Source organism: Sardina pilchardus, chromosome 8 (genome assembly GCF_963854185.1).
Source record: "Sardina pilchardus chromosome 8, fSarPil1.1, whole genome shotgun sequence".
Lineage (NCBI taxonomy): Eukaryota > Metazoa > Chordata > Actinopteri > Clupeiformes > Clupeidae > Sardina > Sardina pilchardus.
This window is the reverse complement of record NC_085001.1, coordinates 22235419-22247956: the sequence shown is the minus strand read 5'-3', so window position 1 is coordinate 22247956 and position 12538 is coordinate 22235419. Positions and strand designations below refer to the sequence as shown.

General features: G+C 41.7%; 1 protein-coding gene across 1 annotated transcript in view; it reads right to left on the bottom strand.

The window, feature by feature from the left end:
• Window positions 1-6569: 6569 nt before the first annotated feature.
• The window catches only part of sv2ca (synaptic vesicle glycoprotein 2Ca), a 30443-nt gene continuing 24474 nt past the window's right edge, over window positions 6570-12538 (bottom strand). Inside the window, exons 5-12 of the mRNA XM_062544060.1 lie at window positions 11822-11911; window positions 11283-11393; window positions 10983-11071; window positions 10377-10541; window positions 10075-10208; window positions 8474-8680; window positions 8035-8194; window positions 6570-7038 (exon numbers count right to left, since the gene is read on the bottom strand). Of these exons, the coding sequence (XP_062400044.1) occupies window positions 6855-7038; window positions 8035-8194; window positions 8474-8680; window positions 10075-10208; window positions 10377-10541; window positions 10983-11071; window positions 11283-11393; window positions 11822-11911 (1140 nt within the window). The 3' untranslated portion in view covers window positions 6570-6854. The remainder of the gene's footprint in view (window positions 7039-8034; window positions 8195-8473; window positions 8681-10074; window positions 10209-10376; window positions 10542-10982; window positions 11072-11282; window positions 11394-11821; window positions 11912-12538) is intronic.

Here is a 12538-nt window from a genome sequence, read left to right as displayed (position 1 = left end):
GCAAGAGGCTGTGCCTCTCTCTACTCCACAGCGGTTTCCTCTGCCAAACCCAGCCAGACCAACCTGTGTGCTAATGATCTACCCGCAGCTCCACCTGGCGGCTTACCTGCTCGTGCCATAAAGGACTTCGACATGTGCGCGCGATTTTGCCCACGTAGATTGGGCGCGGGATACTCGAACATTTTTGAGTTCATGATTTTGAGTGGTCTGGTTTTCAGGCAGGGTTCACCCAGCCTAGATTTTGAGGCTTTTTGAGCCACAGCGCTTGGGAAAAGCCTGCGTAGCCTAATAGTAGGAATCTCCACAGAGTACTGCTGTTCACTGGATGTTTGACTAATATCACTAGCATTGAGTAATCATTCTATGTCCTTTTATGTCTTTTGATAAGCACTTTTTAAATGATTTTCAACTATTGTCATTTTATGCTTCATGTTTTCTGTTTTTAATCTTTAGGCTACTTTGGAAACTATTCTTTGACTATTGCCCTTATGCTTTCCTTAGCTATTGTTTGCTTTTGTTTATGTAAAGCACATTGAATGACCTCTGTGACCTGACTTGAATCCAAATAAATGAAACTGTAATTCAACCCGTGGGTGTACCATGACGTGTGCAAAATCAATGCACACGTGAGGCAATTATTCATGATAACCGTGTGAATGAGTTCATAAACAATCTGTTCAGTTTTGGTATTAGATAACTGTTGAAGAGTGAGATGGATGAATTGTTCTGCTATTGAGGAAGGCAAACGAGGAAGCCTTAGGACAGCTTTTGGAGTGAGGTTAGGCTACTTTATATTTTCTCTCCTCATCCTTTATGCAGTCTGATGTTGTTCACCTTCAAGGTTCTGTTTTTCCCTTTCTACACAGTTCATTATGGAGAACTGCTTTGGATGCCCCTGTAGGCCTACTAATGAGTGAGTCCCCAGCACAAGTGCCACTGCACTGCAGTGTGACAGAGATAGATTGGTCTACCATGGAGGTAGTAGAGCAAAGAGGTGCCTCCACCCAACGTGGAACGAAACACAACCATGTTTGTGTATCTTTGAAATGTCTAAATGTGTCTATAAAACACAGCAGACATTGTGTAAGGGGAAAAGTGTTGGTGATACAGTCATACTGTACATGTTGGTGATACAGTCATGCTTGTAGACTACCAGTGATGTAGTGATAACAGACGTTCATAGCAGGACTACAGATTAACTTTTTTGCAGCCTGAAGTACCTCTTGACCAGAACTCAGCATAGTTTAGTTTCTACATGAGTCTTTCCCAACAGATACATAATTTCGGATTATTTTCCAATTCATACGAAACAGTATAATTTAGTCTTGTTTACATGCTTATTGAAGTTATTCATCAATTAATAAGTCATCAATTAATTTAGGCCATTTTAATGGGTGTTTCATTCTCTGATCTATGCTAAATATATTTCATTACAGATCAATGGTTTATTACCATCATCATAGGAATATTACAAAGGGGACAATTTTGGTAATGTGCCTAATGCCATGGCTGAAGAAGCTGTCATCAGATTTCCATGGCAACACATCAGGATTTCACAGGTGATGAGCATTGCAAATGCATAACTGCACAAAAACACTTACACAGAGCAGAGAAAGCTACTGTTTGTTTCCACCACGCACTCAGTTGTCATCTCCAGAGATGGTGAAAGAGATGGAGGAGAACAGAAGCAGAGAGGTGAGTGGCAGAAATAAATGACTTAGACTTCCAAAGTCCATAGACTTCTAAAAACAATTGTTTGTGAAGCCAAACTGTTCAGTGGCGAGGAAGAGAGAGACAAGTGGAAAGACACAGGACAGGGTAATTCTAGTGGGTTAGGGGAAGCGGGGGAGTTGTCTAAATTGAGGACAGCGTCCATTAAAAAGGTGTGCAAAAAGCAGAACAGACTGGGTCAAAGGGGATAGGGGAAAATAAAAGAAAAGGAAAAACAACAAGAATGGAACAGAGGCACACAGTAGTGATAGAAATGCAAGCATAAAAATGCATCAAAAGCAAGACGACGATGACAATGACAACAATGTAAACTTGTGGTGGTTCAGGCTGATAGCTGATAAATTTAACTAAAAGCTTCTGTAGCCTACAGTATGCCTAATGACCTCACATGTGAATAGCAGACAAAATAGCACACGGTGTTGGTGAAAAGAGCATGACTTTATTTTCTACCATGTACATGGCATGAGGCCATAAGCAGTGACCTTCTTGAAAGCACTCACAAGAATCTCTCGGTAAAATAATAAGTCATTTGGCAAACACTTTGATACACACCTCCATAGACAATATACTCCATATATGTACAGTCACCCAAGTATACAGGCATGCCCTTCACAGCAATATACGTCTTTTTTTCATCATATCCATAAATAGATTTTTCCTTTCTTTGTCCAATGAAAAAAAAAGAAAAGAAAAATAACTTACATGAGAAGATACATTCACATTTTATCCCAAATAAATACGCTCTGTTTTTCTGACAGAAGAACACAGAAACACAAACTGAAGCACAAAAACAAAACAAAAAGCTTTTGACACCACACGCACACATACATGCAATTTTGAATGCAATACTGAATGTTTGGTTATTTGTTGGGAAAGGACAGTGATGTGAAGAGAGTTGAACCACGTTAGTCACAAACAGATCTGAACATGTTTCAGTCAGTCAAAAGCACAATACTCTTTACCCCAACAACAATATATACAATATTTACACACACACACTCACACTCATTCATTCGTTCTCTCTCTCACACACATACACACACACACGCAAAGAAAGAAAGAAAATAAGAAAGAATGAAACAACACACATCCACACAACAGCATGAATAAAACTGTACCAGGACACAAGCACACTCACACATGGCAACAGATACGCATCACATGGGTGACAGGGGAGAGTGTACAAACATTCCTTTTCCAGCAGACATACACACACACACACACAGAGAAGCCAAGCAGATCCACCACATGATAATTCACCAAAGGTTTGCACATATAACCACAGCATCCGACTCATCATCGTGGAAAGTCACAGAATAACAATAATTAAAAAAATGAAAACGAAAAAAAAAACATCTGCATAGCACTGCTAGGTTTGCGAGAGCAGCAGGTAGCTTTGGTATGTCACAGGCCTAATGAAGGATTCCTTATGACTCTACTACTGAAGCATGTTTCTATCTGGAGGATTTTGCAGGGTTTAACTAGGATCAGCTATCACATTATGCTTGATGTAATATGTTAACAAAACGCTGACAATGTTGAATACTAATTTATTCCACCCAAAGACTGCTTTGTAAATCTTTTGTTTTGACTCACCGTAAACGTGAGTGTTTTTTTTTTTTTTTTTTTTTTACAGTAACAGTGTGAATTTACAAACACTAAGCTAGCAACACAAGCCAAACACGGCAGAAGACACAGAAACACACGGGCAAGTTCCCACCAAAAATGACCAAGTGGTTCATATCAGTCAGTTTAAGATTAGACTGCGATGTCAGACTTCCCTCTTTGCATCTGTTCATTATTAACATCACTGTTGTTGACAGAGCTCAAGAGAAAGCTTTAACCTTTTAAATTTGACCAAGCAATCTAAACAGATCTGAAAAAATTACCAGTATTTTCCGTAAAATACAGTCCATAGGAAAATATCACTTGAGCTCTTTATAACTGCAATTGTTCAAATGTTACCTACTTCTTTTTTTTTATGGTAAAAAATAAAAATAAAACACAGAATACACAGAAACAGTTTTAGCATGATTAAAGGCAAGTTTTGGAACCGCTAGGTCTAGTATCAGTGTGTTCTGGATTGTCTTTTAATGTAAATGACATTACGAACAGAACTCTTCTAAAACCACAAGGTTTTTCAACAGAAGTGGCGTGCCATTGCCCTCTATGGGTAAGACAGCTGTATTGCTAACTACAAAAAAATCCCTGGAAAAGGGACTACAGTCAAATTATAACATTTATAAAGGAACAAACAAATTGATAAGGGGTTTCTTATTGCAGTTAATAACACAGATCTTTGCTGTACTTTACACAGCATTCAAGAATTTAGACAATTAATCGTAACAGTATGAGATGTTGAAAGGACTATGTTTAGAATTGTATGACACTGGCATTGGCCAAGGCAATCTTTCTTTAACTGTCTTGTCTGAACAGAATTAAGAAAACAATTATATAAATAAATATAAATATTACATAAATAATACATTTAAACATCATTCTACTAAATAATCAAAAAAACATGTGAATCAATAGTGAAATAAATATCCATTTATCAGCGAAAGGTTAAAATGTGCAGCCTATTGCCTGCAATCTGCGACACCGATGTGCCACTATTTGTGTATTATGCCCAGAACACTGCAGAGAAACTAGAGAGTGAATTTTATCTCATGCTTTACATCGTTACACCCTACCATATTGTCACACTGTGCAAAAGTCTCACTCTCACACAAATACACACACACACACACACACACACACACACACCCATACACATACAAACACACACACACACACACACACCTCAAGCTGCTGAAGAGCCTAATGAAGCGCATGCTACTTGGAAACCTTCATGGCCGCTTGTTGTGGCGCTGCTGGGGAGCCCCTGCAGGCCTCCCCTCCCCTCCCTCCCTTCTGCTCCAGACACGCACTGCCATCTGCTGGGGGTGGGAGACCCCAGCCTCTCACAGCAGACACCCCCCCACACCCCCCCATATACCATCAATCTCATCCCTCTCCTGCTTCCACTATTCCTAGAGCTCCTAGATTTTCAGCAGTGTAGGATGCAGGAATTTCTACTCCTGAAGCTTAACAAAAGCGGTACTCTACACAGAGTTGGCCACAATGTATACAGTATCTACTGTAGCATCTGGTATTGCACACCTGTGCCACATGCCACTAAGGATCCACAGAATGCAATCCATCTCCATATTCAATTAAGTCTCAATAAATATAATGTTTTCACTTCATAACACTTAATTAATTATTGCTGATGGAATCATTCTCCCACTTCTCTTGAGGGACCACAACAGAATAGATATTCACTTTAATATGAGATAAAACTCATAGACTTTGAGGCTTTTGCATAGTGTTACGTATGGTATAGGAAATATCGTACTACAAGCACAAAGACGTCTTTATGTTCACAATGGTAATGGAAGGTGATTGGAGCAGGACTCTGAGAGCTTCCCCCTTCATCGCCCGGGTCCTGTGACCTCGACCTCGGGGGAAACTGCCCAGGTGACCTTCTCTCTTAACGTATGGGTGAGATCACTCTGACAAGGAGAGGCACGTTTGCACGATTTTTGTAAAGGCCATTCAGTGTTTCACAGAGGAAGCAGCATGACGTGAGTATGTACAGTCACTGCCTCAACAAATTATTTCAAACAGGCATAGAAGCGACAAAAACAAAAACAGGTTGCCACAGAGCCTGCACACAACACAAACAGTCCAACACAAATCCGGAACACGTAGCCAGTACATTTTTTAGCAAAAATAAAGAGCTGGGCATGTTTCTCTTTTGCTTAGAAATGTGGCTGCCAACAAAGTATAAATTTTTAGCTTAGCGCTACATTTGATATGTACATATATTATGACAACACCCACAATTACCTCATATGGCCTTTTTATTCATAAAGAGGTCACCTGGGCAAAAGGCTTTCTCAATGCTACCAATGCAGATTCCACTAATGCATTTATGCAAACTTTTATAGACCCACATCAAACCATTGTTTTGTTTCTAATTTTAAGTACTCTAGTTCGCAATGGTGTGAAATAGTTGCCCACGACATGAAAACCGGTTGAGAGACTTTGCAGCTGCACCCATAAAGAAATCCATTTTCAAGCTGTACAACCACCATATCATAAAACATAGAATCAATTAGGAGAAGCACAAATTACAGTTATTTTTTCTGACAACACAGAGCAGCTAATTTTCCATAACCCCTCCATTCTCTCAACGTCAATCTCATTGAACGTAATACATGTTTATGTAGAACACTAACAGCATGGCAGGTGAGAAGTTTAAGTGGCATGTAAAATCGTGATTGGCACAGCCCATCCTCACCCACACCCCAACCCCAACCCAAATCAGACGCTTTCTCCTCTCTTCTGTTCTGCCAGCTGTGTCACAGCAGCTCCATACACGACCCCCCCACCCCCTCCTCCTCTCCCCCACATCTCTCTCTCCTCCTCCCTCTCTGTCCTCATCTGTTCACCTGGCCTCTCTGCAGGGCTGGCCGAGGCCCAGTACGGCCCACACGCGGCAGGCTCCAGGTGCTCATTACCGCTTGTTTTTGCACAAGCAGCACCACCAGGAGCGGCCGCCACATCATTACTCACCCCCATTCACAGCGCCGCGGACACTCACTGCCCACTACGGCTATATCAGGAGCCCGACACGCGCTTTAGACACAGGGTTACATAATCGGGAGGAGAAAGTTTTACTAGTAAACTGTAGGCTTTGCCAGACTAGATCGATTCTCATCCAAGCTATTTTTATGACGCTATCATATGTAATAGCATGTGTGTGTGTAGCTATAGGGTAAAGGAGAATGCCAGCTGCCCTGGTGGGTACACATTACTATTGAGTATCATGTAAAACTCTCATGAATGTACACTTAATAATGACTTCCCTTCAATATAAACATCAGGGAGATCTGACCAAATGTATCTGACCGATTTCAACAACAGAGCAAGTTGTGAGGTATGACATACAGTGGATGTGGGTAGTCTGCATACGTTAGCTGGGTTAAGCCTTTTGCCCGGTGCCACACGTCTCCCGGTGTGGTGTTTCGTTTTTTAAGGACTTGGGGGGGGGGGAGAGGAGGAGGAGGGGGGGGGGGTTACATGAGCACGTTGCTCCTCGTGTCGGGCAGCCGAAGGCCCACCAGCCCTCCGCCTACCAGCACGGAGGACGCCAGCAGGATGGGGATGGCCTTGGTGATGCCCACCAGAGAGCCGAAGATCAGGTTCCCCATCACCGCCGCCAGCTTGCACAGGGCGTTACAGAAACCAAAGCCAGTGCATCTGAGAAGAGAGAGAGAGAGAGAGGGAGAGATGGGGTAGAGAGAGCGAGAGAGGGGGGGAGATGGGGTAGAGAGAGTGAGAGAGAGGGGGAGATGGGGCAGAGAGAGCGAGAGCGAGAGAGAGGGGGAGATGGGGTAGAGAGAGCGAGAGAGAGGGAGAGATGGGGCAGAGAGAGCGAGAGCGAGAGAGAGGGGGAGATGGGGTAGAGAGAGCGAGAGCGAGAGAGAGGGGGAGATGGGGCAGAGAGAGCGAGAGCGAGAGAGAGGGGGAGATGGGGTAGAGAGAGCGAGTACGAGAGAGCGGGTGAGAGAGGGGGAGATAGGGTAGAGAGAGTGAGAGAGAGGGGGAGATGGGGTAGAGAGAGTGAGAGAGAGGGGGAGATGGGGTAGAGAGAGTGAGAGTGAGAGCGAGAGAGAGGGGGAGATGGGGTAGAGAGAGCGAGAATGAGAGAGAGAGAGAGAGAGAGAGAGGGGGAGATGGAGACAGACAGACAGATAAGTTATAGTTTCATTTCTCATATATCAGAGACCTGGAAATGCAAGATTAGGGAATTCAGATGTGAAACAAAGAAGCAATAAAACCAGGCAAAGAGGTCAAATGAATCGATTTGGTAAAGAAAATGTGTGTGTGTGCGTGTGCGTGTGCGTGTGCGTGTGCGTGTGCGTGTGCGTGTGCGTATACGTATACGTATGCGTGTGCATGTGGCATGTGTGGGTGTGTGCATGTGCATGTGTGTGTGTGTGAGAGAGAGAAAGAGAGAGAGAGATAGAGACAGCAAGAGACGGGCCTAATGTAATCACAACATCCCAACACAATAAACACAGTAATTTATTTGTTTATCTGCCTGAGTGGGTGTGTGTGCACCTGTATTACCAGCAGTAGAGAACGAACTGTACCACCCACACAGAAGGGGAAATGACATAAAGACTCGGACAAATGGACTACGGAAAGACAAGACTACACCATGAAGGAGTGTCTACTAGCCCACTAGCGTACCTCCTGTCTGTGGGGTAGAGCTCGACGGTGACCACATCCAGGGAGTTCCAGGCAGATATGCTCAAGCCGTTGTAGAGGCAGAGCATGCCAATCATCATGGACTCACTGGTGCCGAACCACAGGAAGAAGCAGCTGATCCCAGACAGGACCATGGAGAAACCTGTCAGTGCAACACAAACAGCAACAACACTGTGTAAATATTGCACTTGACATGTAATCAAAAAATATATACTGTATATGACAACATGTTTTGGATACTACTTTTATACTATCTCCTATGTCATATCTACTAAGTCTTCCCCAGTAATAAAACAATTAATAAAGATTGGCTGTATCACATTGCCATGTGAAAACATGAAATTTAGAGAAACAGACATTTACAGAAATTCTTATTTTCAGATTTTCAGTCTACTGTAGGCAGGCAAAACAATATTCGTACCTAACATAGACAAGCGGCCTATTTTATCCATGAGAAGAGCAGATACTATGTTGCCTGGCAACACAGCAAGGGTGCCCAGGAAGTTGACAAAGTAAACCCAGTAGGCGCTGTAGTCATCGTCAAATGTCATTTGACAGCCTGTCTTGTTGTGAATGAATGTGCTGTTGATAACCTCCGTTCCCCCGATGAGCTTGGAGTCATCAATGTCTGCAAAAAGACAAACAACAAACACATGCAATTAAAGAACGGCAATTTTGCCTTTAAAAGCTCATCATTTAGAGTAATTTCTTTCTAAGACCAGACAATAATGGTTTATGCTAGACTTTCTGAGCTCTGTGCTTCTCTTGGTAGCATAAAATTACCTCAGTAAATGACCAGCCATCTACGCGAAGGTAATGCTCAGAATTATAGTCTAATAACACCAGGAACTAAACCAGAGGTAATGGAGTCACAGTCTGCATTTAAAATAATGAGAAAAATATTGAAAATCATCTATGAATATCCTTATGAATACTAATCAGAACTTCCTGCCTGCCACTGTACAGCCTGGTCCAACCTACAGTACATCCTACACATACTGTAGGAATGATGTAGCTAATTAGGGAGTCAACTTCATTATTAAAACAGCAATGGTTACCCACCATGGCTTCAGAAGGGCTATTTCTGATGGTCTGTGAATTTTCAGGAGCATCATAATACATTACTGTTTATTGCTGTAAAACTAATATTAGTATATTTTTCTCCAGGGACTGGATCTTATTTAGCATCTTGGTCTAAGCCTGGTAAAGTGCTCTTGTCTCAGTCTGAGACTAAAGAGCTGTATAAAGCTGGCAGCACACCTAAAATGAATCAACCGATATCATCATTATCATCATTGACTATGTACTTCAGTGGATTTCTAACAATAAACCATTTTTTATGACTGTTACATACAAAACGTTTAGATGACAGAAAGATAACCGTTTTGATTGATGTTGCTGTAATGCTATACATCTCATGTAAATCTCAAAAAGGGAGGTGGGTCTGGGCAGCTGAAGTTCAGTCCTGAGGCTTCTGGAGTTGTGAGCATATTACAAGGAAACCTCAGGGAAGTGCTCACTGCTCACAATGGCATCTCTTTGCTGTTGCTTTTGTTACGCTTAATCCAGTATCAGTTGTGGTGTACGTGTACCCTGACGTGCTATAATGCATAGTCTAGTACAATAGTTGTACGATTATTTGAAAAAGACACTCGGAGGATTAGCCATAGTGGGGAAACCCCCAACTTGAAGCATAAGAGATTTATAATCCTGTCCTGTGTACAATTTAAATGACTTTTCACATTTCAGAAATGAAACTAGCACAACACTGAGGCACAAATCAGCAAAAATAGCTGCCAGGTATCAGGTAACAGGTGTCAGACACCGTAGTCAGCTTTTATTCACATGGGATGTGTGCTTCATGGAGGTAAACTCAGAAGCTTTGGTCCAACAGCAACAGATGTTCAGCAGTTTGTCATTGGGAGTATTCAACTCCTCAGGTAATTTTGAAGGTAAATATTCTGAAAGGTAAAAAAGACTGTCGCCGACTGTATAATTTATGGTAAACTGTGTCAAGCTCACCTGTATTGTAGAAGAAAGTTCCAATGAAGGTACAGTTTCGGAAGAAGGAGCCCACAGAAGAGATGTCCTCAAAGTGGCACTCACGAAACGTGGAGTCAATGAACGTGACAGACCTCATTTTCATATTCACAAAACTGCAAAGGTAATATAACATGAAAGAAGTATTTTGAGTGATTGTTAAAAACTGTTTCTAGTCATGATTCAACTTGACTATACAAGTACACAAGTCTTCAAGACAGCAGCACAGCACAAGTTCTAACTAATGCATTTTGTAGCGATTTACAGAAGCCTTTTAGCTCTACCTGTCACGAACAAATAAGCCGTTGGAGTGAATCTGGTTCTCCAGAGTGAAGTTGAAGGTGAAATCCTCGATGTGCTCGTTGGTGTGGATCTTCACTTTGGATGCATAATCGTCTGCCTGCAGATGCTTGATGACATCAGGGAACCAGACAGACAAACCGTAGTACCTGATGACACAAGATCGCATGCATAGAAGTTCATTCCTAGATTTACATCAATATGAAGGGTATGTTCTATCACACAAAACTGAGTAGCATTTTTTTCTTTCTCTGTGTGTAAATCAATGAGAGGAATGTGCCATTTTTGAAGGCTATTTCTAGTGGCTGAGGTTGATTTGTCTGGAGAAAATCATTGAAGATGCCTGCCTCAGTCTCAGCTTCAATTTTAGAGTGAGCTGAAAGACTTTACAAACCCTACTACAGTATGTATAGAAGGGTACTCAATCAATATGCACAGATCAATGTCTGATGGCACTAGACATTGAATAATGGCTAAATGCTTCTGATTTCTGCCTGAAATATCACACTTATCATTTTTATCTACAGGACTGTCTTAAACAGTCATCATGTATGTAATAAATGCACAGAAGTAGAAAATGGCTTCCTCACCCAAAAGACAGAGTAAACCAGACAATGGCCAGTTTCACTGTGTTGTCCTTCACTGGATAGTTGAAACACTTCTGGAAGTTCACCCAGATCTGCAACAAACAACATTTCCTCAATCAAATATGCATGACAAAGCGTGGGCATATAAAGTACTATCACTAAGCACAGTGACAGTATTGCTATGCCAACGTCTACGTTTATCCATCTCATTATTTGAGTTCTAATAATAGATTCTTATGGATGTCTGCATCGATAGTTTATTTGTGCTAAATGTGTGTGAAATAATGTACAAATGGCACTTACCCCATAAAGTTCAGTCTTCATTCTGAAGATGGCTTTAGATACAGCATTTGCTGATTCAGACTCCATCTCCACAAACTCATCTAACTGTTTAGGGATTTTGATCCTATTAACCTGCAACACAGAACACCACCAAATTGTAGCCAACTCAAAACAATTACTAGACTTATCTTTATGAAAGGTACATTTCTTCTTTTGGCTACTTGCATTTCAGATGATCAACACTGTTTAAGCATATGATCTTAAAAGATCACATTGTTAACATCATATGAAGACTGGTGCATTTTACAATATACAGTACTGTACCTGATTTTGTATTCAGCTAGCTTAGTGGTGTGACTGCACTTTGATGCTGGGGCCAATGCTTTTTTTGTGAGTGACACAAAACATTTCTTAAAGCTAACAGAAACGTGGGGGGAGACAGACAATCATCTGCGATTCTCAGCATATTAAAACGTGTCGACAAGCTAAACCGCTTAGAATTTCGGGGTGTGTGTGTGTGTGTGTGTGTGTGTGCGTGCTAACGCGCGAGGCAGACTCACAGTGAAGACTTTCTCGGGTTGTCCACGCGCTCGCATATTGGTGTCGTGGATCTGTTTAAGGATCATCCAGGCCTCGTCGTGCTTCCCCACCTGAGAGAGTGAGGGAGGGAGAGAGTGATAGAGAGAAAAAGAGAGAGAGAGAAAGAAAGAAGAGGGGAGAAATCCACAGGGAATTAACAGGGGATTAACCACTATCAGCATAGCTGCGTGACAGCCACCCACTTTGGCACTCCAGCCTGTCAGTGGAGGTAGTCACGACGGCCTGTGTGAGTCACACTCTTCAAAGGGGGGTAGCTCTGCTCACTCACGTTTAGCCTCCCCCATCACTCAAGCAACAGCACTTGCGTGCAGAGTTCTCCTGCTCTAACATTTAAATCAACTGAGGCAGAATGAAATGCAGAATAATTTCACACATAACAATCCAGTCATTATCCACTCTTTTTGGCAAGCGTTTACAGTAATGATTCTTCTAACAAATTAAGGAAGTTTTATCCTAGTTATTTTTTCTAATCCACAAAAGAGGGCTTGTCTGGATATAGGGCTAAATTTTAAATCATTAGTTTGTAAATTCATCCTCTAGAACAGGTATTTTCATTATCATCTTCATTACTTTTATTATAATTATTATTATTATTATTATTATTATTATTGCTATTACAAGCATTGTTGTTGCTATTATCATAAAAGCAATTGCAGAAAGTTCTTAATCTCAGCAGC